The 18,698-nt window shown below is 38.5% G+C and overlaps 1 protein-coding gene across 6 annotated transcripts in view; it reads right to left on the bottom strand.

The window, feature by feature from the left end:
• Positions 1-6,954: 6,954 nt before the first annotated feature.
• The window catches only part of LOC111871695, a 68,184-nt gene continuing 56,440 nt past the window's right edge, over positions 6,955-18,698 (bottom strand). For all 6 annotated transcript variants that reach the window (XM_033754358.1, XM_023864958.2, XM_023864957.2 and 3 more), the window contains 2 exons: positions 15,495-15,763; positions 6,955-13,969 (listed from right to left, as the gene is read on the bottom strand). In XM_033754358.1, the coding sequence (XP_033610249.1) occupies positions 13,642-13,969; positions 15,495-15,763 (597 nt within the window). In that variant the 3' untranslated portion in view covers positions 6,955-13,641. The remainder of the gene's footprint in view (positions 13,970-15,494; positions 15,764-18,698) is intronic.

Here is an 18,698-nt window from a genome sequence, read left to right as displayed (position 1 = left end):
ATATCCTGAGCCACATGAATCCTGTCCAAAACCTCCAATTCAATTTCTGTAAGATCCACTTTAATACTGTCGCGTGTCGGGCGTATATCGCGAGAAATAACTTCACGCCGTATTTTATATAGCGAATTTTATTTCACATTCGCACTTACAACCACCCAAATTACAGATTTACGATTACTGCTATCTGCAGTATCACAAATAGTACACTCCAAATGCCACAATACAACTGAATGGTTGCTGGCTACCTCGGAACTAACTCGGAGGTAGCTCGAGGACTGACTCGGAGATAGCTCCAGGACTCACTGACTAGGCGGTAGCTCCAGGACTAACTGACTGACTGTGAATAGCCTTCGCTGCTCCTTATGTAGCCTTGATCGGACAATTGTCGTCTGGTGCCTTGTTGCTAGCCACGCTGTCCAGAGTTGTTGACTGCTGCCTAGCAACCGCGATATCCCTCGGTGACGTCACCGCTGTTGATTCGCTTTGCATAGCTTCATGGTCGCGGGGACTCGGCTAACGTCGGCTCCGCTCGGCTCACTTCGGCTCCGCTCGTGACGTCACCGCGCGTTGCATAGCTACCAGGATGCGGGGTGATTACTCGCCTATTACGCGAGCGCTACGTTACAGCTACGTGCAGCTGGGGAGGTAGGCGTCAACATGTCACAATATTATTCTACCATCTAAGCCTAGGTCCTCATATTGGTCTCTTTCCTTCAGGGTCTCCTACCAAAACTTTGTATGCACTTCTCTTTTATTCCATACTTGCTATATATCCCGCCTATCTCAACTTCCTTGCGTTCATCATCCTAATAATATTTTGGGGGAACTAAAAATTAAGAAGCTCCTCGTTATACAGTGTTCTCCGGACTCCTGCTAATTCATCCGCATTAGGTCCACCTAGGCCTATACCATGGTAGTGAGAGAGCGTGATTTATTTCTTTTAGCTTCCATGTGAATAGCAGCATGTTAGCAATTGCATTACATTAAAATCATGGGTCTCAAACCCAAATGGTATGCGGGCCAAACGAATAATCTTTAAATCGATGGCGGGCTGCGCCTCATTTTCGGCAACATACAATTAAGTATTTTGTTCACAATTAATAACAATACTATGATTTGTCCATTGCTTTACCACCGTATTTCCTCAATCCTAGGAGGCATTTTTTCCACGTTTTTAAATTTCTGATATTGGATGCCTCTTACATTTGATCGCTTCTAAGAACTGATGTACACAAAATATACTGTACGATATACGACAAAAGCGCAAGGATATGCTTCATACCCATAACACTAGTCATGGGACACTACCCTGTGGCAAGCCTTTGTATGTCCAGTCTTTGAGATCTAGCCATCCAGAGTTTGCCTCTTGTTCCCTCGAGGAGACCAGGTTGAACAGGAAAGCTAACAGATTTCCTGAGAAGCCTACTGCTTTGAGTGTACCCTTCAAAGCGCCGCAGTGGACGTTGTCGTATGCGCTCCTAATGTCGAGAAATAAGGCCATACCGTGATCCGTTCTTCAAATGCTTTTATTATTTCAGTCCTTAAAAAATTCACTTAGTGGGGGGTGGAGTCCAACTGGGTCCACTCGGCACGGCGGCCACTGATTGGCCTATTGTAGCCTGCCCCGGGTGATTATGATGATGAAGAATTTGGTGGAATGAAGATTGGCAGAGGAAACCGAAGTACTCGGAGAAAACCCGCCCCAGCGCCACTTTGTCCACCATAAATCCCACTTGACCAGACCCGGGATCGAACACGGGCCGCCGCGGTGGGAAGCCAGCGACTAACCGCTTGAGCTATGGCGTGGACCAATTTCAGTCCTTAGTATTTCTACATTGCCTGTGCATCCCTTGTTAGCCGAAATCCAAATTCTCATAATTTATGATTCTTTTTAGCCATCAGGATATGCGCACGATTATCATTCGTTCTAATGCCTTGCACACGCATGATGCCATGGATATAAGTCTTACATTAGTTTTATTCTTTTTAGGAATAATGAATACTCTATATTTTTTCCCAGTGTTATGGGAACACTCTTGCTCTTAAAATATTGTTATAAGTTTCTAGCGGAATTTGTAAAGCTTCACTTAGCAAATTGAGAATTATGTAGTCTATGTCATTCCGTCCCGGGCTTGGGTGGATTCTGAGATTTTTAAACGCGAAGTTGAGTTCTTCAGTTGAGTACTCTGAGTCTATGAAGGGGTCCTGAGTGCCATGAACGAATGCCTGTGCTTGAATCGAATCATCTACCCCAGAACATAGCTTTTCATGTCTTTTTGGAGGAAAGAACCAGTTCTTCATTTTATTCGTGTCCCATTTCTGTCTCTTTCATTCTAAACTGTCATCTTTTCATTATATCCCAAATGTACGACAGATTTGAGAATTTATCTGTACTCTTACTGTACTTGAGATTTCACCCCTTATAACGTACTAGGAGAACAACCCGTTGAAATTAGTGACAATTTGATTATATTAATATATTTCTTATATTGTATCTGGTTCCAAAAAATTTCACCTCTTACTCTGAAAATACAACTACAAATCAGAATTAAATAATGTAGACGAAAGAATAAAGTTCAGATGTTCTTACAATAAATAAACATCGATTCAGCTCTTTGTTTATTTAAGTCTTATTTCCTCGAGTTTAAGATACCATCGCCTGTAAAACGCATCGACTTCGCAATAGGTTTTTCAAGAAGGAAGACGCTATCCTCGGTGAAATGCACGCTTAATTTTTAGGCAGGCAGCAGTGATATGAGTCCAAGCTCTGCTCGCATGTGTAAACCACAACTCCATGGGAAAAAGACCCTGTGATATACGTGTACATAAACTACTAAATTCAGCGAAACTGAGAAAGGCTTGTGGACTTGATGGTATTCCAAACGAACACCTCAGAATCTTTAAGGAGGCCAGTTGTACACCTGACACATTATATTTAATTACTACTTTCTGCTGTCCCATTTTCCAAAGTCTTGGAAGGAAGCAAAAGTCATAACGTTACCGAAACCCGGCATGGACACAAAATTCCCTCAAAATTTACGTCCGATTAGCCTCCTGTCCACAACAGGCAAGCTATTTGACAAAGTTATTCTGAAAATGGTACAAAAAAACATTTAAAAAAATAAGCCTACTTAATGCAAACCAGTTATTTTCCTTGCCCATCACAGCACGACACTTAAATGTATGAGACTTACAGGCGTCACCTTAAATTTCAACAATAACATATTTAAGGCTACTGAAGAAGCCTTTGATACAACATGGCACCTTGACTTCCTGTTAAAATATCAGAATTAGAATTTTCGATTGGAAACCTAAACCTAGTGAAGACTGCAATTCTGCGTGTGCTGTAGTGATTTCTAAGGTGTTAACTAGTGAGGCTGTTCTAGTTACTTGCAGTTAAAAAGAGTCCAATAAATCCAATTACCAATCTCATCCTTTACCTAGTTCTAGTTCTGGTGTAATTTTTCTCTCATTGTAACAAGACAAATTCCAGGCAGCACAGTAGTTCACAATAAAATTTTCATTTCTTAAGGGGAAGAAAATAGTTTATGAGAACACTGGGCCATCTGTATGTCCTGCCACAGTTCAACTTTTGAAACATTACCGTAACAGATTTCACAAAATTTTGTCTGAACACTATCATTGCAGGCCACCACAACCTAGCACTCTTAAATTTCTACAATTAGTAATACCAACAAGGCTGATGCACAGATCATATTTAGCTTCTGGTTTAATAATAATTAACTAATGAACCACCAAAGCTAGGCAGGCAAAATTCAGCATGGAGATCAAATTAGGCACCAGAGGTTCCATTGCTCCCCACTATATTAAAATGTTTGCTTTTCTGAATATAAAATATGCTGTGATTACAAAAATAAAAACAATGTAAAGTATGATGATAATATAGTTAATTATGGTATGCTTCAAACATAAGGATATCAAAACAAGCTAAATGCATATGATACAAATGTTCACATAAGCAACTTCAGCAGCAAGTCAGAAGATGGGTGTCTATATACAGGATGTACTCCAGAACCATGTTTTTAAAAAGTCCTTTGGTGGTGTGGAACCTGAATGTGAGACGGGTCAGTTTTCTTGTTAGCTGGCAGAGACCTTTATTACTGTTGAATTATGAATGGAAACATTCAGTAGCATCTTGAATAATTTTATATAGTACATGGAGTCATTCTTCTGTTCCAGTATGGTTGTGCCACTTTATCTTTTTAAGATCTCCAACAAGTAACTTGCTCTCAAATTTCTTATACAGTGCAATTAACATATCTACAGAGTCCAGTAAACGTCATTATACACAGAAAACCAGCATGTATATTACACAAAAACTCTTAGCTGCAAATCCTACAAGACTAAGCAGGAAGTACTGCAAAGATTTTAACCAACAATTATACTGGCAGCACCCTAACATTATGTGACTTTTACATGTGCCCTTCTTTTGTGCTAGTCTTACTTATATTTATGTTTATACAATCAACATAGCCAAGATGAATAAATGTGAATGCATAATTTGCACTTGACAGGCCAATGGATCCATTAAGTAAAATTCCATGTATGAGAGATACCATTTTCTGTGATGTGGTGCAGTCTGGTAGAAGTTCACCAACATTTGAAAGGAATGTATTGCCTCCACATTCAGGGTTGAAGCAAGCAGGAAGCTGAAGCAGCTCACCAGATGTATATTCTCTCATAATATAAATGCTTATCCATATTTTCATTGGGTCCATCGTGTTTTGTTTCAGACATATTTTGTATATAGGAATTAGGTTATCCGTCACACAACAAACATACTAGACGGGCTCCATGACCTGTCCTAACTATATGTAGAAGCTTCTGACAACAAAGATCTACAAATGCCATAACATGCCTAATTCTATACTGTAGCATTGGAACCTTAGAATTAATTTGGCATACATATTCTCATATTTAATAGTTTTAATATTTCTGTATTATATCACATACTTAAATCACCTAATATACCTTAGATACATGGAATATATTTGATTTATTTTTATCTTCAATTTTACATTTAAATGAGGTAAATTATGTTATTACATAATATGACATGTTGCACTGGTATGGATCCATTATCGATAGGTCAATGACTAAATGTATTCCTATATTAACTGCCTGTTGATGGTCTTGTACGACCGAAAGCTGTAGCAGGAATAAAAAGTCTAATTGTAAAACATTAAAAGCAAGTATATTTATTGTATGATGGTTAACCTAATTCCTATATATATGGTTTTTCCAGATATTTAAGTATTTGAGGACCTGAAGATGGCACGTATGTGACTATATATTGTGATACTGTATTTTAATGTATTTCTATTTTGTCTCTGGTCAAACTCTCCCATGTAATTTCTGCTGCCAGACACTGCAGACTCTTGAGAGTTCTTTGCCTCTGCTGCTGACACATAGTATTTCTCATCTGATGTAGTGTGTGTGGAGTGGAGTGGAGACTGTCAGTCTCTCTGTCATGGTGGGGCCAGAAATTCCGTCTCCTGAAGGGTGACCAAATTGTTCTCTCTTCTTCAATTCTTTTACTTGCACAGAAATGGAAATATTTTTCTGCTGACAGATAAGGTGCCAAAGAAGTCTGTTTTCTTTGATTTTAGGCAACACGCTAACACTATAGACTTATAAAAATTACCCATCCAGACTGTTGGCCGCAACTTAACAGTGGTCTCCAAGAGTTCAATTACTACTCACATAGCTGCAGTTATATTTGTGTCAGAATTTACAAACACGTTAGTCGGTTCCATACTTTCTTCTGTATAAATTAAGGAAAAGACATTTCCTGTATCATATTCACAGAATCCCGATTTGTTAACTATTTTTTTTAGGAATATATTGCTTGAAACAAAAAAGGCATTTCCACAGAGTCAGAGATATGTCTAAAGCAAAATCGTTGTTTGGAAAGTAAATATGTTGGTTCTTTTCATTTTTTGTTCAACTGTTGAAGAACTGGCTAAATTTTGAAAATCTAGGAAAACTTGCATATTCATTTAGTGTGGAATACATCAATGAAATGAAGAAATTGAACTATGATTTCCAGTCTTTCCAGGGATAAAATTTCAGAAAGAAAAAAGCACGTAACAAGCAGACAGTTCTTCTTGCAGATGACCTTTACATTGATTTCTGTAAAATTCCCATCAGCACGAACAGGGACAAACTAGTGTACATCTCATTCGCTGTAATATCTTGCCATTTCCTGAAATGTGAGGGAGTGACACATTTTGTAATCTTATATGACATCATATTTGTTGATCTAATACGTTCCATATAATTCAACATCCACATCTGCAGTACTAAACTGTGGTTTACAAATACCACAAAACACTTCCTGTTTATCAGGATTTGTTGCAATATAACCTCTATAGCCACTATCACTAATACTGAATTCCGGAATACTGAATTCCCCGTTCATCTGAATTGTACCCACTGCTTTCACACACCTAAAATTTGATCTAAAACTTCATTTCTTTTCTCTAAATCTGCACACACCAAGGTATATGCCACAAAATTCGCTTAGTAGGGGGTGGAGTCCAACTGGGTCCACTCGGCACGGCAGCCACTGATTGGCCTATTGTAGCCTGCCCCAGGTGACTATGATGATGGAGAATTTGGTGGAATGAAGATTGGCAGAGGAAACCGAAGTACTTGGAGAAAACCTGCCCCAGTGCCACTTTGTCCACCGCAAATCCTACTTGACAAGACCCGGGATTGAACCCGGACCGCCACGGCGGGAAGCCAGCGACTAACTGCTCAAGCTATGGTACGGCCTGGCTAGAGACCAGAGAAGTGCTGCCGGTAGTTAAAATAGTGTATAGGAAACCCAAGCAGAGTGTACTAACATCCGGCATATCACCTAATCACACAGAAGCATTAATTACAAGGTAATGTTCAGGACATGGAAGGAGCCAAATAAAATAATGAACATATTGGAAAAAGGCTTCTGTATTTACAGGATTTGCACAGCAGCTATGAATTTTGGTCGCTGATCATAATCTTGTACAAAACTGTTATGAAGAACATACTGTTACAAACTAGTCACATGACACCACATCTAAAGAAGATTTACACTGTCCAGATAAAAAAACAAAGACATAAACATTAGAGCCAAATACAATAATGACTGATAACTGACCATCAATCTACATATAAACAAATGAAATTTTTATTGTAGCTTGTAGTTTTATAGCTTAGAATATTAAGGATTTATTTTTAAATCATGGCTAAAACAAATAAGGCATGTCACATTGTAAATTTAGCTTTTGTAATGCAGAGGTGACCAACTAAATAACTCGTAAGGCTGGCAGCAAAGAGGTAACATACTAGTAATGGCAAAGAATTTTTCCATCTCCATAAACATTCATAAGTATCACAGGCTTCTGCATACAGAACAGTAATTTTTGCCACTATTTATGTGTATTTTGAATTTTTAAGGTAGTTTTTCTAAAGTTAAAAACCACCTAACATACTTTTACTTTTTCAAACTTAACTTCATAGTATTGTTGAGCTGGAAGATTAGTTATATCATTCATAGCTAAAAATAATGAAAAACGAAACTGACTCAACCATTAAAATTTCAGCCACAAAACGTGCCATGTTATGTAGAATAATTCCAATTTGTAAGCAGCATATTTAAATGAAGTTAATACTATAACATCTTAACACAAAATGTTCCACTTCTAAACAAGTCTTTAGAACTGGAATGAAGCAAACTCAAATGTAGTAATCATATGGATATTTAGCACAGACAAGGATATCCACAACCCTCTTTAAGTAGGTATCATGTAAGTTTTCTTTTAAATGCATTTCTTTTGGAGCTATGCTAGTACTAAAGAATCAAATGATTCTGCATCAAATGGTGCAGTATACACCATCGTCAGAATCCTTTCGAGTCTAACCAATCAAATGATACTCAAAATGGGTGTGACAAGTTACAATATTGATGGTGGCGATGATGATGATGACATAAAGGAACTATGTATTTATAAAAAAGTACAAAATCTGTATTTGTATAAATGCTTCAATAATAATTTCCACAAATGCAATCCTCAAAAGGGCACGATAATCCATGCCACTTAATGAAGTGCACTTCTCAAATTAAATACACTTACGGCAGGTAACATAGGCTCTTTCAGGTTCTAGTATAACATTATATTGGATGTATCAACTTTGAGATGGCTGCTGGTGTTCAAACTGCTGCTAAACATATCACAGGAGGCTCTAAAATGACAATAAAGATGCCAATGTGTTGGTCACCGTTATCATTAACCGCCTCTTTTAATGTCAACAAAAATATTATAGTAATCTATGTACTGTTTATATGGTGAATAAAATATCGAACAGAAAATAATGTATGATATAAAATACCTTCTGTTTTAATGTATACAAAGGTCTCCAGAGTTCACTGTATGTGGCCACTCAACCAGCGTTATTTACATGAAGTTAATCACAGGCTTTGCATGGATGTTTCACGCTGTATTTTGAAATGACAATTTTTGTTACTGTTAACTGCAATGAAATAGAAGGTAGATGGCATATCAAGTACTCTGCAGCAGCTAAAGTATATCCAAGACAATTTCACTTGTGTCAATTTTGAACTTGATATGCACTTCTCACAGGAGCTGTTTGCTGCCAACAAACATAAATCAAAACTAACTTATCAAGTAAACTGCATTAGGGAATAGAGAAAAAATTGTATGCATAATACAAATATCGTGTACAGAACACTGGAAGACTAAAACATGCAAAATGTATCATGAAGGCATTTCTTGGAAGACAAAAGAAGAAAAAAATTATGAGTATTTACCAATTGAATTCATGCAAATTAACATACCTATTTGACTAAATATATTTTTAAAGGTTACAACACATGAAACAGTCTGAGGTTCAGCCTGCTTCTAACCTGAATGCTAGAAGAAGTCTATCTTGTAAACAAGAAGCTGTTTTAAGCTACCAATGATCTACGTTGCAAAGAAAACTGAAAACCTTAAGAAAATAATATAATACTTAATTCTAAATCATTTTGCCACAGATTATCCACTCTGCATGTTATCATATTTAAAAACTTAGGGGAGAACAGTCAAATTACAACATAAGGTATTATTTATTTATTTTATCTTAATTGGTGACCTGATATTTTTGACACTAAAATGTCACCTTCAGGGTATCTCTTCAATAAATACACTGGTGAAACTAATTCACAGTACTGTACATAAAACTTCAAAGCTTATTAAAACGTTAGCCCAACAAATGCAGTAACACCATGTTATAATACAAATTAAGCATTAAAAAATTCTTCTGGCATAAATTTTGTACCCAAAGTTCAACAGACTAACTCTTCTATAGTTTTTGGACCCTTTGTGACCTCTTTTTGCCTTCTTCCATTCTTCAGTAGGTTTTTCTCCGTCGCATATTATATTTAGAGTCTGGGCAATCAGGTTAGGCACAGTTGAAAGTAATTACATTTTGTAGCAAAGCACTATATCAAGCAAGATACTTTTAAAAAATAAAACGAGAGGACAAAGAATTTTTCATACCTTGGTTACAAGTTATCATTCCAAAGTAAAAGGAGATATACAAAAAAATCACAAAATACAACAAAACTATGGGTATCATAATTATGATTTTGAAACCAACACTGGTATAAGAACATGCACCAAAATGCCTGCATAACACCACAGCATGGCTAGTCCTATGCTGTAGAAGCGAGATGTGGATCATAAGAAACGGTGCAAAATAAAGTTCATGAGAAGAGTGGACAGTTTTATGAAGCGGGAACACACAAGAAATATTTTGACACAACTCAAAAGACGAAAATTGTAACAGACTACATTAAACATTACAAAGAAAACTAGAGGGTCACGTAAACAGAATAAATGGTAAAGATCCCCAAAAGCAATTTTAAGACGAAAGGGAAGAAATCAACAGGATATCTGATGAAAAGACGGAGGGAAAACCTGAGACCATAAGAGGCCCTAAGGCCTGCTGTTGATGATGATGGTGGCGCTGGAAAAGGAGAATGGAAAGGATATTAAGAAGAGGTATCCTATGCAATTCAAAGATCCCGATACTCAGATATATATATATGTGTGTGTGTGTGTGTGTGATGTTGCCTCTGGCCTCCTTCACTTTCTTTTTAACATACCATCTATATAAACCTCTACATGACTCTGCAACTGCATATATGAATTTATTAACACTTAATTGGTTGTAACATGATGCTACTTCATTTGTTGGACTAACTTTCTAATAAGCTTATAATTTTATGAGCAATACAACAACCTCCAGTCAGTTCTACCAGTGTATTTACTGAACGAAAACCCCCTTAGGATGACATCTGAATGTCAGAACATACAGTGCCACCAATTAACTTAAATAATTATATAATACCTTATGCTGTAATCTGTGATCTGATATATGCTAAAGGGATGGGAGAGAAGGGGGTGGGCAGGCAGGCTGATTTCACAAGTTAATGCTCTCCTGTGAGACTTCTTTTCAGGTTTAGCACTCAGTCTAAGCAGATAATTTAAACACAGGCATTACTGGAAGAGAATAGATAAAAAGTGATTAACCAGTTTGTGATGTATTGTAAAAATGTAAAACCAAACATTATAAATATTTCTATCCATGAAAAATAACATACATTATACTAAAATGTTTTTGTTCTAAGTGAGCAACATTTATGGTCATGTCTTGACATGTGCATTGCAGCATGTTTATATTTGTAAGATATAAGGCAACTTACATATTCAATGGAGGTTCAAGAGATAAAAGTCCTTCCAAATTAACTTGAAGGCATCTATCATAAACTATATTACATTAACCAACTTGACATGTACAAGAAAAGTAATACATCTGAAGAAACATCTTTGCAGTTATCTCAGATCACTGCAATAGAGACAGAAGCTGTTCATGGAGAGGCCAATACCGATACCCAGATAAACACAAATTACAAAATGAAAACTGAATTTACCGTTTCTTTTGCTTTTCCCCATTTGAGCACCAAATTCTTATCAGTTTCGTTATTAAATACTGCACAGCTACTTCTAATGCATTATACTCCCAAAGGCTTATCATCAAATGGAATAAACCAAAGAGGAGCAAATCACTGGTCCATAAACATGGTTTCTCAGCTTTAATCTAGTTCAACAATTCTGAGACATTAAGCTTAATTTTCTAGCTCTTATACTGCAAACAAACTGGCCGTGGGCTGGACAACTGAGGGTTCAGAGTTCAAGGTCAAGAATTTTCTCTTTTTCACGTCATCCAGACCAGCTCCGGGGTCCACCTGATCTCTTAACCAATGGGCGCTGGGAGCTCTTTCTCCCTGAGAGTAAAGCGGCAAGGGCATGAAGCTGACCACTCACCTCCATCTGGGGCCAAGCTCAAGAAAATGTGGATCTATACATCCACTCCCCCACATGCCTTCATGGTGTAATGCTTAATTCCTTCAGCACAGGACAATTTCACGTTTTCTTTTACCTCATACCGCAAACACTCACAGACATGTTACCTCAAATCTTTCAATAAAAACAAGAAATAAACAATTTTATTGAAGTTAACAGAATTTGTTTCAAGCAGAAAATAACTTTGTGGATATTATATACATATCTCTTTACTGAAAGCTGTCACAACACAACAATTAATAATATATGTATGCAGTTTCAAGTTGTGCTTTACTACATGTTTTGGCTTTCAAGAAGCCATCATCAGGTAAATACACTTAAACAACTTTTTAGCTATTGAATTGCGTGCTAATTACACGATGTAGTATTAGATTACAACAATATAAAATATAAAGTTACAATGAAAGTAAAACTTAAAATGAACTAGTTACATAATTAAAATACAGTTAAGAGCTGTACATATAATTATATTTCAAAGTAGGTAGTTTTAATCGTAATATGTGGTATGTAACCGTTCCACTGCTATGCAACCTATTTAAATGTAATTAATTTTATTAATTAGAAATTTTAATTGTTCACAATGAGATGCAATGAACAAGTGTAGTGAGACATAGGTCTATTCTTGCATGTAAGAGTTAGTGTCTTCCCACATGTACAGCAGAAACAAGAAGACACCCCACTGCGAGTTTTAGAAATTTTACGTGAAAGTGTAACTACGAAATCTTTTGTGAATTCAATACTTGACAGCTTGTGCGTGCTGTAACTTAAAATAGTGAAGTTTTAATGGCCCAAGCGAAGCTTCACATTTGTCAAGATTCTGAAAGAAGTATGTTGGAGCTCGGAAACCTAGACCCCAAGTAAGCTTTAAACGGAGTGGGGGAATAGCTAATTAAGATACTCCTATTTTTTAAATGTGACCAATCACTAAAATTTAAGGGTGTGGCAGAGCCAACACACTGATGAAACAAGGACTTGATGGTTCGAAGGGAAGTCAGTTGTCGAAGGCGGTCACACAGCGGCACTCGTAGAAATCAGTCGGTAAAAGTCACACACAGACACTCGTAGAACTCAGACGTAAAAGGCACATACACCGGCCCTTGAAGAAATCAGACTTAAAAGTCACACGCCAGATCTTGTAGAAACAAGAAGTAAAAGTATACTGGTGTTAGTCAGTTGTACAGTGTTACGAAGTGACTAAACAAGTGAATAATAATAATAATAATAATAATAATAATAATAATAATAATAATAATAATACGTCTCACCTGTTATGTGCTGTTGTACTTGTAGTTTGTGTTTATTTCTTGCTTCTTTAAGTTGTGGCCCATTCAAGGCTCTGAGATAAGAGAACCTCAGCTCTACCGAACCAACAAACCTCACCTCTTTTGTAAATCAAATAACCCTGAGATAAATTTCGTACAAGAGAGAAGATAATAATTGAGTTTAACAAAAGGTAGGTGAGAGTGCAGTTACAAAGAGTGGCATCACAACGAAGAGGCTAGAAAAGGTACTGTTAAAAAGCAGAAGTGTTAAAGGTAGGCAGAACAGACCACTGTGGTCGAGGTGCTAGGGCCAAGAACGCCCACCTCTTATACATTCATTCATTCATTATATGTGGTGGTGCTTATGCGGACATGTTGTATAAACAGACGGTTGTTATGGTGCTCAGAGGTCCATTGCTATATTGTAACTTATTATTTAATTTTAATTTTTATTTGACAGGCATCAACATGTCCGCATAAGCACCACCACATTACGATTACAACTACCTACTTTGAAATATAATTATATGTACAGCTCTTAACTGTATTTTAATTATGTAACTTGTTAATTTTAAGACTTTTACTTTCATTGTAACTTTATATTTCATACTATTGTAATCTAACACTACATCGTGTAATTAGCACACAATTCAATAGCTAAAAAGTTTTTTAAGTGTATTTACCTGATGATGGCTTCCTGAAAGCCAAAACATGTAGTAAAGTACTACCTGAAACTGTATATATGTATATCTATATTATTAATTGTTGTGTTGTGATGGCTTTCAATAAAGAGATATATAATACATAACAGGATGTATTCACTGAAAATTATATATACATATATATGTCATAATAATTTAATTATGTCACATAGATAACTAAAGTGCGAATATAATCTCAACAGCTAACGAAACATCCATCCTTAGCCAGAAACAGAAGGAGTGAACCTATCTGCCAAGATGTTTAAGGGGGCCTAATGATAAGACAGATGACGCCCCAAGGCCTCCCAAGTTACATACTGCAGGATTACGTGCCCCGTCTACTGATACTATCGGCAATCCAAAATAGCCTCCAGACTGGCTCACTAGTTGTGACAGAGGGACATAATGATGTATTCCAAGGCCAGCCAATCGGTTCAGAGCACCTGGGGCCTTCAGATCTACTACAGGTATAGCTAATTCAGCACCAGGTTGAACAGCTGGCTCCTTATGATATGCCTGCCTGTGCTGGAGCAAACCTTGCTGTGTTGGATACTGTGCTGAACACAGGCTGCATCTGGAACAAAATGTACAGTTCATTCATAATGATATTATTGCCACTTTCAAGATCTCTGTCCTTTGGTGAATTCCTTTGTCGCTCACAACTTACACACACTCACTGCTCACTGCAATATTTATTACATAGTAGGAACGTATTAAAAACTGAATTCTAGGAAAACAGAAGCAGAAAAAGATCCTTGAAAATATCAATGAACAGTATGCTCATTTTGAATCATATAAACTGTAACTAAGGTGACAAGGAAGCTTCAATGGCATGTTCCTTTCTATTTAAAACTAATTCCCTCCTTGGTACCAACTTTATGGAAAAGCTAATGCCAGAAATCCCCTCGCCTCAGTTACTTACACATGTCTTTGTGGGCAAGTGTAACAAGATACAGTCATCCTGACATTATTTTGTGGTTCCTTTGTCTTTCCATGCAAATGACAAAGCAGTGCCATGAAACAGTCTCATCCTTATTCTTCCCAGTCTGATCAGAGTCTGGGTATCCTGACAAATTCTGTATTTTTCTCAGCCTCTTCAGGGCTGTAATTCATTATAATTTACTAAATGCTTTCTTTGGTTGAAGTACCATACAATACAGTGCATATGCCGCCCGACTATCAATCCTCTGAACTTTATCATTCTCTTTTACCTCAATTCAAATTTGTACTGATTATAAAAACTGTGAACCTTATGATAGGTGCTTGTGTAGTCATCTGACTCCATGAATTTCACAATAAGAACACTGTTCAAGTTAATACCCTCTGTTAGTCTACGCCCACATCCTCTGCACCTACTTCTAACTCGCTGTTCACACTTATTCTCACACTTAATGACGAAAGCAATACACATTTTTAAATAACAGATCAGTCAACATATAAAATTAAACTAACAGGCCAGTCTATGACTATCAATTTTTCTGGGATAAAGTATGACACTCCGAACAAATCACAGATGGACACCGCGCCATGTGTCTCTGACCTGACTTGATCCCTATAATTTCGTTGACACAGTTTCGCCATGTCTGACCACTCTGCTTCTGTTCTTGCAGGTGAATGTGATGGTTCATTTGGCGAGTCACATGATCTACAGCGAAACAGTTTATAATGCCTACCAAACAACTATAATTATGTGCAGACAGTACTTTTGAATTCACACTTCTTACACCAGTGTCCTTTCAGTCCCTTCAGCTCTAATCAACCCAATTACCCCCATTGTGATGCAGATGTTAGTAATCTTGAGTCATACTATGTTCATCTTGGGATCACCTGCTACTCCAAGGTTTTTCAAGGCTTTTCCCAATTCCTCCATCTAAATCCTCAGGAACACTTTAAACTGTGGGATAACGGCGCCTTTTCACATCCTGCCACTGAATGTTACATACATCATCATAAAATACACCAATATATAACTTACCATCTAACAATATTGATGACAATTAAAAGTTTGATTATAATGTCACCATAATTACCCCATTTTCAGCTTTCGCATTCTTTCAATAAATGAAAATGTCTCTACTTACAATCAGGACAATTCTCACCTATATGGAAGTTTGCCAGGGCTGCGATGCAGAGTCATATGCTGAGTCAGGCTCTCCTGCGTTGAGAATGCTTTGTCACATACTTGGCATGTGAATCGTCCCATTATACTTCTACCCCTTCCTCTTCCTCTAGAGACACTATGCAGTAAAGGGGGTGGAGGTGGACCATCCCCTGTCAAGTCAACAGTAGGAGGTCGAGGTGGACGTTCCATCTGCTGCTGCAGTGTTCGGCTCACATTTCCTCGCCCATGAGGCACGGCAAAATTTCCCTGTGATTAGGCACAGAATAATTAAAACTACAAATGAAAGGCAAAAGAAGGGAAAAAACACGTAGTGCACACACACACACAACATTCCAAATACAGTTCATACTAGTGTCATGTCTTTATTCCCTCTCAACTTGCAGCATTACTCATCACTGAGTCACAAAATGTGAAGGACACACTAAAAACATTCCAACAGGGAGTGAGACATAGGTAAGAGCTTGGTTCCTGTCTATGTATGTGATGAAATCGTGTTACACTAAATAAATTCAACAAGTATTGAACACTGTTGTGAAAATATGGAATTTGCACTGAATAATCTGACCATGAAAAATCGAGAACATAATGTTTATGAGGTACTGCTGTTGGTACCTTAACCATTTTGTCTGATACAAAACTGTAGAAATATATAACCATTAACATCACCTCCAAAACACTAAAGGAGGCCCTCTGTATTGTCCCTATTCTTGCATACCTTCAGACAAGAATGAGGTCCGTAACGACACAAATGCGAGTAACGTTGGGATTGGAAGAGTGCTCTCCCAAGTACAGGGCAGAAAGAAGCGAGTAATAGCCATCTGGGGCTGGTACAATAGGCCAGAAGTGGCCGCAGTACAAGGGACTTAGTCCCACCTCACTAGCAATAAGAAAATAGCCTACTACATTAAGACACTGAAAAAGGCTAAGAAAAATTACTGCCTCACCTGATGGGAACTACCTGCAATCGTAAAGATGCTGGAACATTTCCATAAGTACATCTAATGACAGGAGTTCCACCTGTGCACCAACCACCCTGCATTAACCTGGCTCATGAGTTTTAAGAACATCGGAGGGCAAACTGCCTGACAGATTCAGTGCCTGCAAGAGCACAACTTCACTTTCGTGCACCATCAAGGCCAAGAACACAACAATGCCGATGCCGTTTCCCGACGATCATGCCGATAAAAGTGTACGCACTCCCACAAAGTCGAGGCGCACGCAGATGTCAACCAAACATGAACTATTGCAGCTGTAGCCGTGGCCGGTTATGATCCAGCTGCTTTGAGAACAGAACTGAATGACCAGGACACAGGGCCAATTTTGGAGGAAGCAGAGACCGGACAGTGCACAGAATGGTAAGGCACAGCAGATCGCAACCCCATACACAAAATCTACTGGGCGCAACTGAAATTCTTCGCTGTGAGGAATGGCATATGAGAGCGCCACTGGGAATCTGACGGACAATTAAAAACAGCCTAGATAATTCTGCCTCGAAGCAGAGTGAACGATGTGCTGTCTGTACTGTATGGTGGGCCTTCACGAGGTCACTTAGACGTCAACAAGACCCTGAATGAGGTTCAGCAAAGGTACTACTGCCTCCAGGCAAGAAATGTAGTTGAGAAATTATGCCAGCAGTGCGATGGCTGTGCAGCCAGTGGTAACCCCCGAACCACGAATCAGGGCCAAACGCATCAGTACGTCGAGGTCCCATTTGAAAGGATAGCCAATGACACAACAGCGCCCTTTCCACAAAGCGACCAAGGAAACGGATACTTCCTGATCGTTATGTACTATTTTGCCAAATGGCTGGAAGCATACGCCATTCCTGAACAAGAGGCTTTGACAGTGTCGGAAGCTAGTCACCAGCTTCTTCTGCTGTTTCGGAGTACCGCGGAAGCTACATAATGACCAGGGGCGTAACTACAAATTCCCGTCTAATGCTGGCTTTGCAACGCCTGGGAGTGAGCAAGATAACCATCACACCCTGGCACCCGCAGTCAGATGATATGGTGTAACGATACATTAAAACGGTCGAGAAGCACCTACGAAATGTCGTCGCAACCCATCCGAGGGATTGGGATGCCACATCCTCCTTGTTTACAGGGCATCCACTCACGACCCTACGGGCTTCACTCCGGCTAGCCTAGTGTTCGGGAGAGAACTCTGCATGCCCTGAGACCTGCTGTTTGGGCACCCCTCAACCAGGAATGACCCACAATCGATCATGTGACAAATTTAGTGGACCACCTAAACGACATCCACAATTATGACTGCCGACACCTGAAGCTCGCCAGTGACCGGATGAAAACTCGTTACGACTGGCCAACTACGCGGGCTACCATGAGGACGACAAAGCGCGGTTCTATTGCACAACCTGCATGAAGTGGAAATCGCCTAAGCTCTAATCCTCCTGGGAGGGCCCGTACAAGGTAGTCACCAGGATAAATGATGTGGTAAACAGGATCAAGCGGAACCCTATAGATTCATGGTGGCAGACCCCGACCGGCTCGCACCTTATCATGAAACCGGTTGGAACGAACGGCCTTAAGGAGGTAGCAATTGGAGAGTAATCACAGTGAGAACCGAGCATGGGAAACGAAGCCGATCGCACAAGTCACAAGAACCCTAGGAAAAAATAAATGGCAGCATGCCTTTATGCTATTTGGGACGAATAGTCCTAAGGAGGGAGCAATGTGGAATGTAGACATGTTGCTAGGCAATGACCGCGAAATAAGTTCCTATACAACAGCCATTCCTAAGTAATGGCGCAGTAAGGACGAGAACATGGAGGGTGATGATGCTACAGAGTTGAAAGCCGTTACAAGGTGACAACCGGTGAAGATACAGCAGACTGAGAAGACTTAGTGCGTGCTGTAGTGAAGTGTAGAACGCGTAAATTAGCGAGAGTGCTATAGTTACTTGCAGTTAAGATCTGCAAGTGTTCAATATATCCAATAACCAATCCTAACAGTCTATGGTCGCTAACATCACGTGACAATATTCTCAAAAATATAACCACCAGGAGAGTATATAAATAAGCAATAACAATTTCTGAAACTTATTTTTATGTGACTAAACTGTGCTTCTACAGTAAGAACATATAAGACAGCATTAAAGCAAATACTTTTTAATAGAAAAAATTAGACTCATTTCTATGAAGTATCTTCTTTAACACCATTTT

This window comes from Cryptotermes secundus, unplaced genomic scaffold (assembly GCF_002891405.2).
Source record: "Cryptotermes secundus unplaced genomic scaffold, Csec_1.0 scaffold299, whole genome shotgun sequence".
In the NCBI taxonomy this organism is placed as follows: domain Eukaryota; kingdom Metazoa; phylum Arthropoda; class Insecta; order Blattodea; family Kalotermitidae; genus Cryptotermes; species Cryptotermes secundus.
This window is presented reverse-complemented; position numbering and strand designations above follow the sequence as displayed.